This window comes from Mycteria americana, chromosome 2, assembly GCF_035582795.1.
Source record: "Mycteria americana isolate JAX WOST 10 ecotype Jacksonville Zoo and Gardens chromosome 2, USCA_MyAme_1.0, whole genome shotgun sequence".
Taxonomy (NCBI): domain Eukaryota; kingdom Metazoa; phylum Chordata; class Aves; order Ciconiiformes; family Ciconiidae; genus Mycteria; species Mycteria americana.
In genome coordinates this window covers 23414546-23429999 of record NC_134366.1, presented here as the reverse complement: position 1 = coordinate 23429999, position 15454 = coordinate 23414546, and the positions used below count along the sequence as shown (strand labels likewise).

At 37.9% G+C, this 15454-nt stretch overlaps 1 protein-coding gene across 4 annotated transcripts in view; it reads right to left on the bottom strand.

Annotated features, from left to right (window-relative positions):
• Positions 1 to 1540: 1540 nt before the first annotated feature.
• TRDMT1 (tRNA aspartic acid methyltransferase 1) overlaps positions 1541 to 15454 on the bottom strand; it is a 39792-nt gene continuing 25878 nt past the window's right edge. For 2 of the 4 annotated variants that reach the window (XM_075492708.1, XM_075492707.1), the window contains 7 exons: positions 14684 to 14749; positions 13670 to 13739; positions 12665 to 12748; positions 11796 to 12166; positions 7689 to 7746; positions 6753 to 6882; positions 1543 to 2325 (listed from right to left, as the gene is read on the bottom strand). In XM_075492708.1, coding sequence (XP_075348823.1) covers positions 2225 to 2325; positions 6753 to 6882; positions 7689 to 7746; positions 11796 to 12166; positions 12665 to 12748; positions 13670 to 13739; positions 14684 to 14749 — 880 coding nt within the window. In that variant the 3' untranslated portion in view covers positions 1543 to 2224. Of the gene's footprint in view, positions 2326 to 6752; positions 6945 to 7688; positions 7747 to 11795; positions 12167 to 12664; positions 12749 to 13669; positions 13740 to 14683; positions 14750 to 15454 lie in introns of all 4 variants that reach the window. The other 2 variants (XR_012774149.1, XM_075492709.1) reach the window with 2 other exon arrangements.

Here is a 15454-nt window from a genome sequence, read left to right as displayed (position 1 = left end):
CCTTCAGAAACAGCTCTGATTAGCAAACAGATTTCAGTCTTCACAATCACATTGAATTAAAATTCACTGTCAACATGTAACAGGCTGTATGGCTATATCAGTTTTAGATGCAGCTAGATAACTTTCAACTTAGACTTTAATACCGCTTGCTTACGAGTGGCATATAAATCATTAAAGCACATTTTACAGATTAAGGAATTGAAAACTAATTGTTAATAGTAATATTTTGCCTAATATTATTATCGTGAGGCAAAATGAACAGAGACTATTTACATGGTTTAGCAGAAAGAAATCCCTATTTATACAATAAAATTGATCTCCTTTGTTTTCATTTCAATGTTTGGATCACGTTAGATAGCAACAGATTTTCCTATTATCACGTTTCTCCCAAGAACAAGACCATATAGCTACTAGTTATTGATCTGGCTGATAAATCTACACAATAACCACCATGCAAACAGATAACTATGGTTCACAACACTGTCAAAACCACACTTGCTCTTTGCAGTTTAGTAGTAGGCACAGCCTAACATTAGTCTAGTACTTTTTTGCCATTTCAGTACTACAAGACACCAGGCAAAGATAGAGGCCAACCTCATCCTTCTCTAGAGCCTAGTCCAGAGCTCTTTTAGAAGCCATTTCCATTTCTCTTTTATAGCTGCAACAGCCCAAGCGGTCCAAATGCTCTTAGGGAATAAGACAGGCTGAAGTAGGTCAACCCAAGCTTCTCCTGGTTCCACAGTCCAGAAGCAGCATGCAAATCAAGACTGAAGAAGAAATACACAAGGAGTCAACATAAGATAAAGTATGGCACAAAATAACAATACCAAGCTCATTTTCTTTTTCAGGAGGAGTATGGCAGATGAGAACAGCTGCAGCAGCTCTGTTCTCCAGAGTCTTTAATTTCTCCTGCATTACCAAGCCTAGATGCAATACAGCATGACTGTTCCTATGTCACCCCATAGAAAAAAAATAAAAAATAAAAAAAACAGTCTTTTTCAGGATTGGTGGCTTTGACAACTTACTGCTTTGGTGCACAGGAACTATGATCAATTTAAGAAATCCTTCAGTTTTGTGACACACCAGCTCCCTAATGGATGCTTACGAAGTATCATCTCGCCTTTTCCTCCCTTAAGCTGTTTTTTCTCTAGATACCAATGTAATATTACCTGTAAGGAAAAATAACAACCGGAACGTGCTTCTTTAGAAGGCTTTCAGTTTTCCCATAATTTTCTCTATTGTTTCAGAGATATTAAACTCACAAGACTTGATTAAAAAAAATGTTCAGTCCAGCTCTGAGACTGTGTACAACTGTGGCACTCTGGATGGCCATATGCAGTGCTTTCACCCCAACATACACTCCTAACCCTAGTACTACCATCAAGTTTTGTGAATAAACCTTCAGAAGAAGCCCATATAGTTTTTCTCCATTTCTTATGGCACAGGAACCTAGATATTGAGCTTTTAAATTTTTTAATGTCTTTTATGTGTAGGTCTTTGGTAAGGAGCAATGATCTTATCCTGAATAATGTCAAAACAGAAACAGGCAAGTTATTCTCAGAGTTGTGATAATCTTGAAATATTTTTATTCAGCTGCACCTAAACAAATCATTCCAGACAGATACAGTTGGGTTCCAGAAACCTACAAGTATTTAGAGAGGATGAGACAATCGTAAACTAAAAATGACACTGTGTCTTCTTAAAAACTGTATACAAAATATGGAATTTAATAGTTTCATTAGCTACAAAAAACACATCAAAATTTCAGATTATGTATACAACAAATCCTTTAAGAATGGATCACTGATATTTACAGATGAATACATTTTACATGTGGAACTTGGTCTCCACACTTTTAATTAAAACAGCTTTGACAGTTACAGCCTTTTTATACTGTACTGAGAAGACGGTTTTAGGATAAAATAAAGTAGTGTTATCCATTGTCATTGAGGTATATGTAAATGCTGCTCTTTTTCATTTTGCAAACTAAAAAGGACATTTAAATACAGCAATTAAGTCCTGGAAACTTCCATTTAAATAAAACACCTCTGCAGTGTAAATCCACCATAAAAGCAAGATACTAAAAATATATCAGAACTGTTCAGCAAAATGTCCGGACAGATATTTTGTTAAGCTATGATTTTTGTTCAGCTGCCATCAGCTTTCTCTTGAAAGATGGAAGTATTTTCTGTCACCAGTCCGTACTCATCATTCAGGTTCTAAATTATCCAAGTAGAATGGAGATCAATTTTGCTACCACATGGACATTGAGGCTGTTTCCTAGAAGACGGTAGCATTGCTTTACTGTTACTTTGTCAGGAAAGCCTAAAACAAAAACATATAGTACAGTGTCATTAGTCTGGGTTTGTTCCTAGCATTTAGTCTACTACTTTTTTCAGTGAACAGTTCTTAATGCAGTTATCACAGATTGCATCAGGGTTCACCCTCCCACCCCCCGCCAAAATTCACAAAGTTACAAAAATAATTCCCAACCAGTTCATTGGATTTGGATCAGTTCTTCCATCAGCAGTACTGCCATCCCTAAGGTTTAACAAGAAGCCTCAAAACAATGCTGTATTGTGTAACTAATGCCGATCTGCCGATCTACCTTATCTTCATATAGCACCCAGCAGTCTCAGGGAGGGGCAGCAGCACCTAAAACACTGCACAACTGCTACTCTAGAGAACATCCAGAGAGAGGAACACGGCCACGGCAGAAAGAAAATGTGATGATCCTGCAGATGGACTAAACTGCATTTCTCAATAAGCTTTATATTGTACTTCCAATCTGAACCCCTCTAACCAGCTGAGGCAAATCAAACGAGTCTCACAGTGCAATATACGGCCAGTACAGACAAAGCTATGAGCAGAGCTTATTCAGTGAATGATCAAGCAGCTGAACAATTTCCCATGTAATTCAATGCTGACCCTGTCAAATGCACTCAGAAATACAAACAGCATCTGAAATGTCCTTCACATGGTAAGTGCATGGACTGGCAGAAAGAAGGGAGGTGCAGAAAAAATTAAACTGGTCCAGGTACTGTGAAAGGGCTGTGTTGTGTATTGAGCGTACAAAGGTGACCAAGCTTCTGAGAATGAAGAAGTTGCCAACAGCCAGCTGGTCTGCTTTAACTGTCCTTGCTTGCACTCTTAGCTTACTCCAGCTGTAAGCTAAAGTGCATTTGCTTCAACTTGAGTGAAGGATGAACAGCAGTGGTGATTCAACTGTTAGGGTCATTTGCTAAGCTGCTGAAACTTGATCACATTCAATTATTTGATCATTCCCTAAGAAGAAAACCCAGCTTTGAGCCTAAGGTCATCACCAGCCAGATTAGCTTTGATGCATAAACACATTATGTGTGCAAGTAGTGATATATACATTCTGAAGTTTTCATAGCACTTCAGAAAAATCCCCTTCCAGGGATTGCTCAGGAGAAAACATGGTTGGACAGTTGCTGAGCCAAGGGTGGAAAGCTGAGGAGGTGGTGTCTGGGAGGAGTTGTTCCATCCTTCTCTGCCAGTTATTAATACCTCAAATGTGGACTGCTTTGGTAAACACATCTTCTGCCAGCTCCATCCACTCTGCCCAGCTTCCTGGCACTCACATTTGGGCAACCATTCTTCTCCCTTTGGAACAATCACTTGCACTCCCACACACACTTCCTTAGATGGGAGTTTTCACATTAAATCACTGAACAAGGTACAGAATCTACACATTTTAAGAGTATGTAAGTATGTATTTATGCACACACACACACACGCACATGCACTTATAGCCCAAGAAGCTTATCTGAACCCTGAAAATTTCAGAGTTTCTCCTTCTGCCTCTTGGCAACTGAAAGCCCGAATTAATTTTCAGGGCTCACTGTTTCTTTTATCCCAAGCCTCCTCCATCTGTCTGTCAACATTATCTTGCACCTTCTATCTTCTTGGCTCAAGAGTAGCCTACATCAGAAGGACAGATTTAACAACTCATAGTATGCTGGCACTTGCTGCATGGCTCTCACTGTATCACTTAGGTCATGCATGCTACTTGATGATGTTGCAGTCTTGGCAACGCACACTAACTCATTGTGCTGGCTTTCCACTAGGCTGCCATTTGTTTCCTAATAACTTACATACATCACTAACAGGAAAAATGGAAAAGGCATCCTGACATCACCCTCATGAAAGCAGGTCGCAGGTGCAAGAACGCTCTGATCACTTTTAATGATATTCCTGTGGGACCCACAGTAGTGACTAAGACAAACGACTGCAGTATCTCATTGATCTACAGTGCAATTACTATTTATACATTTAGATGTTAAAAGCACAAATAAATCTGTTAATGTTAAGGATGAACAATGATTTTAACTCTGGACCTCACGTATTGGAAAAGCCCATCAATTTGTTAAAATACAGAACCATTTAGACAGTCATGTTTCTTCTGATAATACTGTAGCTGCAGCTAGTAACAGCATCCGTTACAAAGCTTCACAACATTCTCTTCACTTCATTTTCAGCTTATAGTTTTCTCATTCTTTAGCTTCTTGGACCAACAACATATTTGCAGTGGGTACATCTCCAAGCTTTCTGTTGTTGAAAATTTCAGCCCAAATGTTGCTGTCACTACAGAACACAGGAGCAGAGAAATTATAGCACATTTCTCTCTGAAAATACCACACTTGACAATAGTGACTGGAAATTTAACATGGGAGAAATGCTGTCAGGGAAACACCCTTTGCTGTAGCCATAAATATAGCAACTTTCAAAAAAACCCATAGCTTGCAAATTCTCAAAAGAAACTTAGATTACAGTACCTAAATTCACCAAATATTTCAATCAGCCTAGAGCTGAGTAACACTTCTTTTTAAGTGGGAAATCTCTTAGATTAAACACAAAGGAAAGAAATGTCAGACTTGTGACTCAGTGCACTGGGAAAACCTTGTCCTGCCTATGAATCAGGAGTATATGTGAGAGGAAGCCACTGGATGAGAGGGGCTTGTTTTACATGTTGTGGAAGTTAGAAAAGTAGTATAGTGAGGCAGGCAACTGCAAGAACTGTAAAGAAGGTCCCATGATTACAGCAGAAGCGTACTGCCCTCTGAGAGGTGGACTCTGTCCCTGTCCCTCCCTCTGCAGTTCCCAGGTGACAAAAGACAGGTTTGCTAAATGAGCACTTTGTAGATGGTGATGATCTGGATGCTCCTCAAATTCAGAAGCCTGACTTATCTTGAGAGTTCAGTTCTGGTTTGCAAAAATATTGAAGCTCACAGCTGTCCCTGAAGATGTGCTCTGAACACAGACAGCATGGTATCATTCCAAGCGTGCTGAAATATTAAAGGTCAGGTTTCGCAAACCGATCACCCTAAATTAATGGAGTCTTCCAAACATAAATTTCTCCATTGTCTCGATTCTCCCTCTGTAAAATACAAGCAATATTAACCCTACTACACCTCTCGGTGATGTTGCAAAGACCGATTCAACATTTGGAAGACACAAGCTGTATTTTAAAAAAAGAAAAAAAAAGAAAAAGAAATTCTGTGCTCAAAAGATCTTGAACACCATGATAAACCTATACAAGCCCAATCCAACCCTGTTTAGCTCAATTTTCTTTACATCAGCCTACAGCAATATGGAACAGAGTTGTGCTAAGAAAAAGGCTGTTTGCAAAAAGAACCAATTTATTAAAGAAGAGAGGTTATGAAAAAATCCTGCATGTTGACATGTAACTCAACAAAGCACACTCCTGCAAATACTCTTAAACAAATAAGCTTAGTGCTGGCGACTCTTAACATTTGACTTTGCAACCTTGATAGTGTTCTTCAAATGTAGTAATTTTGAATATAACAGTAAGTAATAAATGAGATATACATTTCTTTCTTCTGCAGTTTTAGTTTAAAAACTATTAGCACTCCTCAGAACTCTAAGTCACTAAGGAAGTCGAAGAAAAATATAACAAATACTCAAGGTCAGTGGTGTCTTATTTTATGGATGCTTGTGTTGCTGAGAGACAGTAAACTGATCTGATGTGACAGCTGCAGGCCAAGTTCCTTAGCAGGTAGTAACAGCTACACTTTCTTGCCTGCCTTTCTTTACAAGGGGAATTCTGGTTAATTGCTTTCAGGCTTAATTCTGGTTGACCTGCGTCAAATGTACTGGTATTGCTGAGTCTTGTTCCTTGACTCCCTCTTCTCCACAAAAACAGTTAGAAAATGAAGTAATGGACCAAGGGCTAGGACTGTCTTTTCTAGAAAATAGAGATGACTTAAAAGATCATTAACTGAAGAGTTTGGTTACTCCTGAACAAAGAAGTATCTGTATCTTCTGAATTCCCTTTCTGTCAGCAGCAGCAAATGTGTGGAAGAGAGAAAGCAAGCAGCTCAAATACTGAGAACCACTAACAGACCTCCTAAACTGGCAGGATATGTTGACTTACCACAGTTTTGAGTAATGTTAGCTGCTGAGTAAATAGTTTCAACTTTAAACAAAGGTATTCCTTCATTGCCATTCCGTAATAGAGCATTTCTCATGCCAAAACTTTTTTTAAGTTTATGAAGATAAACCGAAACACAGAAGCTGGCTCTTATATAAAAAAATAGTGGAAATTCAGAGAAATTCAGAGTTAGCCAAGTAACAAGAATCAATCATAAGAATTGAGCGGTCAAAAGAAAAAAAAGGCAAAATGAAAAGCATGGATTAGTCCCCAGTAAAAAAAACTACATTGGCATTTCTGAAGAATGATGTAGAAATGGGTCCGTTGCAGCACATACCAAACTCCAGAGGGAATCCATGAAGATTTGCTATTTCTCTTGGGGTAAAGTACCTCAGTTTTAGTGTTGACAATTTCATAAGCTTCTCTTCTTCTGGTAACTCCTCAATGCGTTTAAACACAGATTCAAGCTATGAAGAATATCCAAAATAACAGATATGCTCCGATCATCATTTCTTCCTCCAGTTACAAGCTATACCAATAATTAGTGAGGCAATCAAAGGACTATAAACATTTGTTAATGACAGGATAGTGACAATATAACTCAATAGCAGACCATCCACACGAATTAAGCTGTATGGATGTAGCTGTTTTAATACATTCTCTTTGAGATCATCCTGAGTTCCAAAGCTGCATTCTTCTTATGCTTAGAAATGACGTACAATAATAGTGAACAGCAGAGAAGTGCAGGAGGTGGTACTTGTGTACAAAACAGGCTTTGTGAAAAGTATCTTTGAATGACAATTCACCGATACATTTATTTTTACCTTCCCCAATGCCAAAACACCACTCTGTGGTGAACTTAGTATCAACAGTAGAACTTTTCAAAATACTATGTCTTCCCAGATAAATAATACTTTTGAAATTCAAACATGCTAAACATTTGACAATATTTACTGGATCATCTGTATACAAAAAATGGCCCCAGATTCACGACACTGTACTGTAGTTTATCCATGGAATTTTTAATGTTTTCACATACCCTTGCATGACACTACAGATGATAAAATAATAGCAACTCTCATTCTCCACAGAGAGAGGCACACGTGTAATCTTGATTTAAATAAACTGTTGTTTAGGAATGCAAAGTAAATCAATTGGAAACTCAGTTGCCATAAAATGTAGTTTTAAAAGCTTTTTTGTTATAATATTCAGAATAAAAAAGCAGAAGACAAAAAACCAAGTCATTCTTGTATGTTAGTCTACGCTTTCTTACCTGTACATCTACTGCTGTCTGCAGAACTGAGCCTGTCCCTTCTACATAGTGTCCATACCTTGACAACAACAATAACAATCTTAAATTAATATTTTCATTGGACCTCACAGTACTGACAACTGCAAAGATACAGGAAGGTCACTTAGGTTCCTTTGCTTTGATTAACAAATCACCTCCTGGACCGATAAAGCAAAATGCCTTATTATTAACAATGCTAACTCTTGGAGTGCAGTAACCTCTGAACATGCTCTCTGGGGATGAGTCTGAAATCAACACACAAGGGTTTATCCACACTAATGTCTTATATAAGGCAACTATACAAGGCCAAGGAATTCAACCATAGCATCATCAGAAAGGGCCATCTACATCGCACAAGCCAATTTTACATTAAGGGAAAATGTGTTAAAGGGCAAATGGTCCTAGGGGTTCAAGTTGGCTCTCCGTGTTCAAAGGAGGACCATTAGTGTGAGCCTCCAGCTTTTATATCAATCCATTAGGAACAAAGTGGTTCAGTCATGTTTAACTTTTAGTTGCTTCTGGATTTTCCACAGAGGGAAGGGATGGGGGATGGCCAGGCATCTATGCAGAGCAGTAGAAGAAAGAAAGAAAAAGGAGAAAGAAAAAAATTAAATCCAACTAAACAGTATGCAAACTTACAGTCTAAAACCATATGATAGCTTTTTTGGATGCTTTGCGGTTGATTGCATAACAACATGTTTACTCTGCAGTCTCTTCCAGGCTACGATTTAAATATAATTATGGGCTTTCAGAAACATGCTCTACTGGTCTAACTATGATAGTGTTTGAACGTCCTGAACAGAAAGAAACTCAGTCAAGTCAACAGACGGCTTTTGCACAGTGGAAGAACTTCAGGAGATCCCCCATGTTAGAGCGATGTAGTCTGCATCAACCATTAACAGATACAATTCTCTACTTTTATCTGTGCATCTGTAAAGACAGTTATAAAGGTCTTTTGCTCAATTTGGGTCCCATTCTAAAGCAAGGCACTGGAACAATTTTTGGTTCAAGCTGTTCTAATTCCACAATGAATAAAGGAATACTCTCCCTTCAGCACAGACACAATGATGCAGTATGGCTCAATCTTGAGAATTTCTTCTTCAGCTGGAAAAGCTTGCGAGTAGTTCTGCCAGTATCAGTGAGAGCAACACTCATTTTAAAATAAACTGCTTGCAAATCTGCCTTAGAATCAGAACAAAGGGCCCTAAACACTGATACAGATTAAAAACACATGGAATCGAACTCTGTTGTAAATACATCACCTTTAATTGGTTAGTTGCATTCTGAAAATTCCCTAATACCACATTTAACAATGTAACACGCATAGCACTGAGGAATCCTGATCATCTTCTTATGTACCATCTGATCGTATTTCAGATTAATATATGAGCCAAAATAAATAAATAAGGATAAATTTCAAAGTGGTATTTTAGAGTTTTACTGAGGGAAAAGAATCTTTTAATAGGATCCATGTTATAGAAAATACTCCAGTCTAAATAATTGGCACTAGAGTACAGAACTCCTCACAAAAAAAATTCAGTTGTAAAAGTGGTTTGGGGGTGGGGGGGTGGGGGGTTTTTAACACAAATGGGGGCAGATGGCTACCGTTAGCTGGATTGTTATTAAATATTATTGCAGCTGCTGACTACAGAAAAATTAACATTCCTACCTTAGACTCAGAACATAATTAAAGATGGGAATTTTTGCCGCAGTAAAAAATGATGCATTGATCTTCTGACATTTCGTTACCAGTTATAAAGAAAGAAGTTGGCTTAGGAAATTACAGTCTTAAATTTTCATCTGACTCAAGGTTTTTTTTTTTCCTCCTCTCCCTATTTCTGTAAGCTTTCAAAAAACCCTGTTAGTTTCATATACATAATATATTATTTCTGGGTATATTGTGTCTTACATAATGACTAACAAAAAGGTAATCTCCACAATGCTAGAGAGAGTTTTGGTAACTAATATTACACTATTTTAGAAGGTATTGCTTCTCTTGTCAATAGCATATCAAGAACTTACAAGTAAGTCCAGAATGATTATATCTAAAAAAGTAGTTTTCATTTGCTTTGTACTTCGAAATGGACAATTTCCTCTCACAAACTCAGTCACCATAAACATAACCCTAAGAGAAACCATGGCGTTTGTAGTCTCAAGGAACTCAGCAATCATTTTCCAATTGCCTAGGACTCCAGGTCAGAAGGGAATACAGGATCATCTGCTTGACCTCTCACGCATCACAGGCCATTACATTTTGCCCTATACTCCACCAAAGCGTTTCAGAAGACATACTGGTATGACAAAGGCAGAAAGGCAAAAAACACTGATGAAATATCAGTGTTTGAGTTCCCTGAATTAGCAAGGACTGGAGAATGCATACCCAGATTATCCTCATCACACAAACCTCGCTGGAAATATCTGAAGATCAATCAGAACTGAGGGAAATTTTTCTCCCAGTCTCAAAGCTGATGATCAGTATGACTTGTAAGAAAGATATCAGACAGACATCTCAGCAGAGGGATTCTCTGAACTACTTGGAGTGCCGTTCTGCTCTACTCAGTGTCCTCTTTCCTAAATCTGATGCTTCAGAGAAACATAAAAACAGAACTCCTAGAACACATACAGCAGCAACTTATTCTTGGCCTCAGAACGTGACCTGGATGAAGCCCGAGATGTAATTATAATCTTTCTCTTAATGCAAAGCTGTAAATTATGACAACATTGAGAGCCATGTTGGAAAACGTTCTTCCCAAAGGCTCATAAAAAAGGGAACAAAGATGGTAAATCCGATTCCTACATTTTCAGCCAAGAACTACCACAACTGTCTGGCCTGGCTCCTTCCACATCAGAAGGGTGGCAACAGTCACGCTCTGTGTCAGATTTCCCACCACTATATATAAAGACTTCATATGAACTACTCAGGAGCCTCCTTCACTGTGACTTTGATAAACATGACCACAAACTACCATGATGTATTCTAGTGAAACAAGTGGCCAGTTTATTTTTTATGACACTTAAGGCATAGATGAGATACATAAGAGATCATTCTGGCCTAAGGTTTTTATGTGACTATTCTACTTAAGAAACAGATCCCACGAGATGCTGACTCTCCCACAACTCAAAAGAGTGAGGACAGAAAAGGCATATGTCAATGAGAGCTAGGGGAAGGGCTTTCCTGTTGCACAAATTTTGAACTTTTGAAATTTTCTCTTCTCAGCTTTTTTATTGTCGAAAAGTTGAAGTCACAAAATCTGTTGGAACTCTGTCAATCTGGCAGTCTAATTTCTACTAATTAAAAAAAAGTTATAATTAGCTTTAGCTCATCAACTAAGCCATTTTGTGGAAACATTCTAAAAATTCCAAAAAAACCCAATCTAATTTGAAAAATTCACCGATATTAACATTTCCCACAAACTTCCAGGCTCCAACTGGCATTTTCCAATACAAATGCATTCAGTGTAAAAGCTCCTGACCAATTGTCTGCAGGGTTTCAGAACACTCAACAAACTCTGGCAGGCAAAGATTGCAAAGTACAAATCAGAAAACTACTAGACAGAAAAGCACTGATGTTCTGCTCCATCAAATATGATTTGTAATGCAGCAACCTAACTGGTTTTATGACATATGGCCAACCCACAGCTATTCTGACCTACACAGCTGAAAAATCCAAGAAATCAATAAAATATACAGTAGAGACAGTTTTAATGAGGAATGGATCTGTCATGCATGACACTTTGTAACTTCATTGAGCAATATAAAAAAATTCATTAATGAATCAGTACTATACCAGTCTACTGGAACCATATTTCTGCAGGGTTAATTAAGCTTCTGTGAAGGTCAACAACAAATGGCACTGTCTTTCGTGAATGCCTTTTTGGAGTGGGCACATGATGTTCTGCCAGACAGATTCTCATGCTGGCATTCCACTGGACCAGGAAGCACACTATATAAGGAGACTTTATTTTTTTTTTTCCAGAGGCTTAGGGGCTTTTTGATGAAATGGCTCTCCCTTGTTTTTACAGTACACAAGCAAAAACACACTTAAACTTTCAGGACATGATTCAGCAAGACATTTTCTTTGCAACTTACCCTTTTGTAAAGCATGTGGATCTCCGGCAGGTGGGCTTAACAATGTCTAACAAGAAAGCATAGCGCAATAAGGACTTCGGTGGTAAGAAATACTGACTCATTTCTTCATTTTCCTCTTCCAAGAAATCTTTTAGCATTTGAATAGAGGAATCATTGTCCTGACCATGTTTCCTTTCAATTTCTTCTACTGTTTCAAGCTTAAAAAGAAAGGCCCCTTTTGGTAAACTCTTCTTGCTGCTGCCATCAGGACCAATGTTTGGATCCAGATTCTTCTCTTCAGAAGACAAGTAATAACTAGCTTCACCCACTTTGTCAGTGACTTTGTCCTTGAATAAGTCTTCTAGATCCTGATCTGGGAATCTTGTCAATATCTAAGAACAAATTGTGAGAAAAAAATTAAAGAACTGCATTTGATAAACAACTTGACAGTAGACTCTGCAGTGAGTAAAAACTCCTTCAGAGATGCTCAGAATAAAGCAAGTAACCATTCAATGTTATTTTCATGAAGATTTCAAGAAATGTTAGCATCAAGATTTGCTGACCTACCAGCAATGATGTCAGGAACAACCGCAAATAATTGCCTTTGCAAAAAGACCTTTCCACGGGCGTGAAAAAGGTAGCAGAATGCATTGTTTTCTAGCCCACTAACAGCCACTGTCCCCCAACTGTTTAAAGCCATCTAAGCCACTGGCATGCATTGCAGTCCTTAGAAAACTCAGTATCCAGGCTGAAAGAGAGACACAGAATTTGACTTTTCTGTTGATATCACTTATCCCTCTCTCCATTCCTCAACACATATCACTAAACTGAAAATTTAACCCTCATTCTTCATGAAACAAAGTAAATTCAAGTAACACTAATAGACTCACCTGACCAGGAGCTTGAAAGGAAAATGGTTCTTGGTGAAGTTTTGCAATTAGAAAATATCGCAGCCTAGAATTGGGAATGCCAAGCTGTAAGTAAAATCCACAAGCCTTTAGTCCATGTGATAAAGAGAGAAAAAGTGGTCTATAGTGTCATACAAGTTATCTACTATTATACACAGTAATAGAACTATGCCACACTAATATATTTTGCAACTTCGGAGATACCAGTATTAATTGATAATACTTAAATACCTCTAACTTCCATACCTAGGTATTTTCAAGGAAACAAGCGGGGAATTATTCTTTGTAGCTCAAGGTTTTTACTTTCTCTGTAAATGAACAGGAATGTAAATAAACTTCTATACAAGGCAAGAAGAAAAGTGACATGCATCACAATTTCTTTGGACAGGTACTACCTGTTTTCTACAAAAAAGCAAAAAAGGTGTCTGCTTGCCTTTTTGAACAAGGAATTATGAGACATCTAACAATGAAACAAATGCCCCACAACTGGTTTTCAAGCTACCCTCTATCAGCTTCTCTCAGATATATACAGTACTTCACTGATTCCATTCAGTCTTGCACAATCTCAAATCTCTCTCAACTCTTTTTTCAGTTGCCAGGGAAACATGCAAACACAGTCCCTCCTCCCACAAATGAGAGAGTCACATTTTCTGTGCTGGGAAATCACAGGCATCAGCACTTCTGAAGCAATGAGGCTCCTGCAGGGAAAACCGCCTTCCTGGTCATGGTGTAAATTCATGCCTTCTTAAAAAATACCAAATGGTGGCAGAGCAATGTGGGACTAGGATCTGAACAATAACAGCAGTATGATTATGCCAGTATACTGATAAGAAATCAGAAGTCATGCCAGATGGCTTTCTCATTCAGAAGAGTATCTTCAGCTCTGGGCATGACGCTCTTTTCTAATACAATAGATCATTTTCAAATGTTCTTGGGCTCAGTGCGGTTTGAGAAGTTAAATAATATTAGAGCAATTTTAGTACTCACACAGGTTGGAGACAAGAGAAATTCTTGATATTTAAATCCACATGTTTCTAGTGTTCGTAAAAGTTCATTTCTGGCAGTGAAAAGAATCAAAAAGCAATTACTTCCTTCATACAGTCTTTAGGCCCTTTTTTATCCTAAATAAAAACACATTAAATGCAACACCTTAAGTACCAAGACATTCAGCACGTTCAGTGAAAGAATTGGACAGAGAATTAGATATGAAATCATCCATTTCTGAACTTGAGGAGACACCATACGAAGTTCAGCATTACTGTAGCCAAAAATGACTATTACGCATGCACGGGTATCTCACACCTACTTTGGTGCAAACACCCCTTCAAAAAATACCCCATCTCTAGGAGAGTTCTTATAGTGCATCAACGAGAAAAATAATCAGAAGGCAAGACATTCTCTTTATTGTGAATTATAAAACTGGAGATTAAAACCAGTACAAATAGCTCACTACTTCCCTCTGTTCACACACATAGCAGCTAGGCTTAACAAAAGGGCCAAGTCAAGGGATGACAGAAATTGGTGGCTTTGATCATAACAGTGAGGTAGGACTGTACTTTATGGTAGGTAGGACTGTACTGAAGAAATGAGGTAGGACTGTACTGAAGAAAGCCCCTATACTGTACTGTGATCTTAACACAAGACACCATGAGCTCCTGTCATGGATAAAAACCCAAAACCTCTGAGTGCTATACCTATTGTTATTTTTCTTTGAAAATTAGTATCGACCCTTTCTAAAGGACACAGGATCATCAAATAAAATCAATGGAGTCAACTTGCTATAACATATTTTATCTGCTTAGAGAAAGAAATAGTTATTTAGCAAGTTACTTTCACAATCGAAGATTTTCATTCCTAAATTAAAACAGTATGTTTAACACACAGCTGCTAATTGTCCCTCTATTTTGTTAACTTGAATTCTAGGAAATAAAAATCCTGCCTTCCCCTTCTAAAGAAAATGTCCTTTATTAAAAACTAAAACCTGCATAAATTAGACTTTACCTTGCAGAAGAGGATTCAAATCCTTTAACATTTTCTAAAAGTAGGTATTTTGGAAGCTTCTGGAGCCTACAAGGAAAACAAAAGATCAACAAATCAGAGTAACAAGATGTAAACTACATTATATTCATCCACAGATTTGTTCAGGTACAAGAAAGATCAGTGTTTCCACATCATGCTAGCTGTTAAAGTTTAGCATCCTTAAAAAAATGTACCTCAACTTTCAAGGTTGCCTAGATCAAATCATTCCCAACTGAATTAAAAATGTGGACTGCTGGCAATTATAAAAAACAACAAAACCCACTTATGTTCAGATGGACTGCTGTACCCTCCTGTACCCCATGCACGTACTTCTGAAAATGCTTACCATTATTCATTTCCTAAAGCATAATATTATTATTCAACAGATTGAGTTTGTAATAGGAAAGATAAAAATGGTTGGGGGAAAAAAGATCAGTATTTAGCCATGGAACAGAAAACTTTTGTTTTGAAGTGCTTAAACCCAAAATCAATGTCAAAATGTCACATCAACTTTAGTGATAACACATCCGAACCAGTATTCATCTAATTGCTTAAGAAATATGACATGTTTACAGCTCAAACTGCAGACGTTCTCAATTTTCTATACTTAACGTTTTCATTTTGATGGGGGGAGGGGAAGGAGGCGTCTGAGGTTTAGCAAGATCAGTGCAGAGGTCTGGAAATAGGCTCATTCCAAAAGCAGCGTATTAAATCTCTGGTGAAAGGAACATGCCCAAACTATGCTGGGGACCA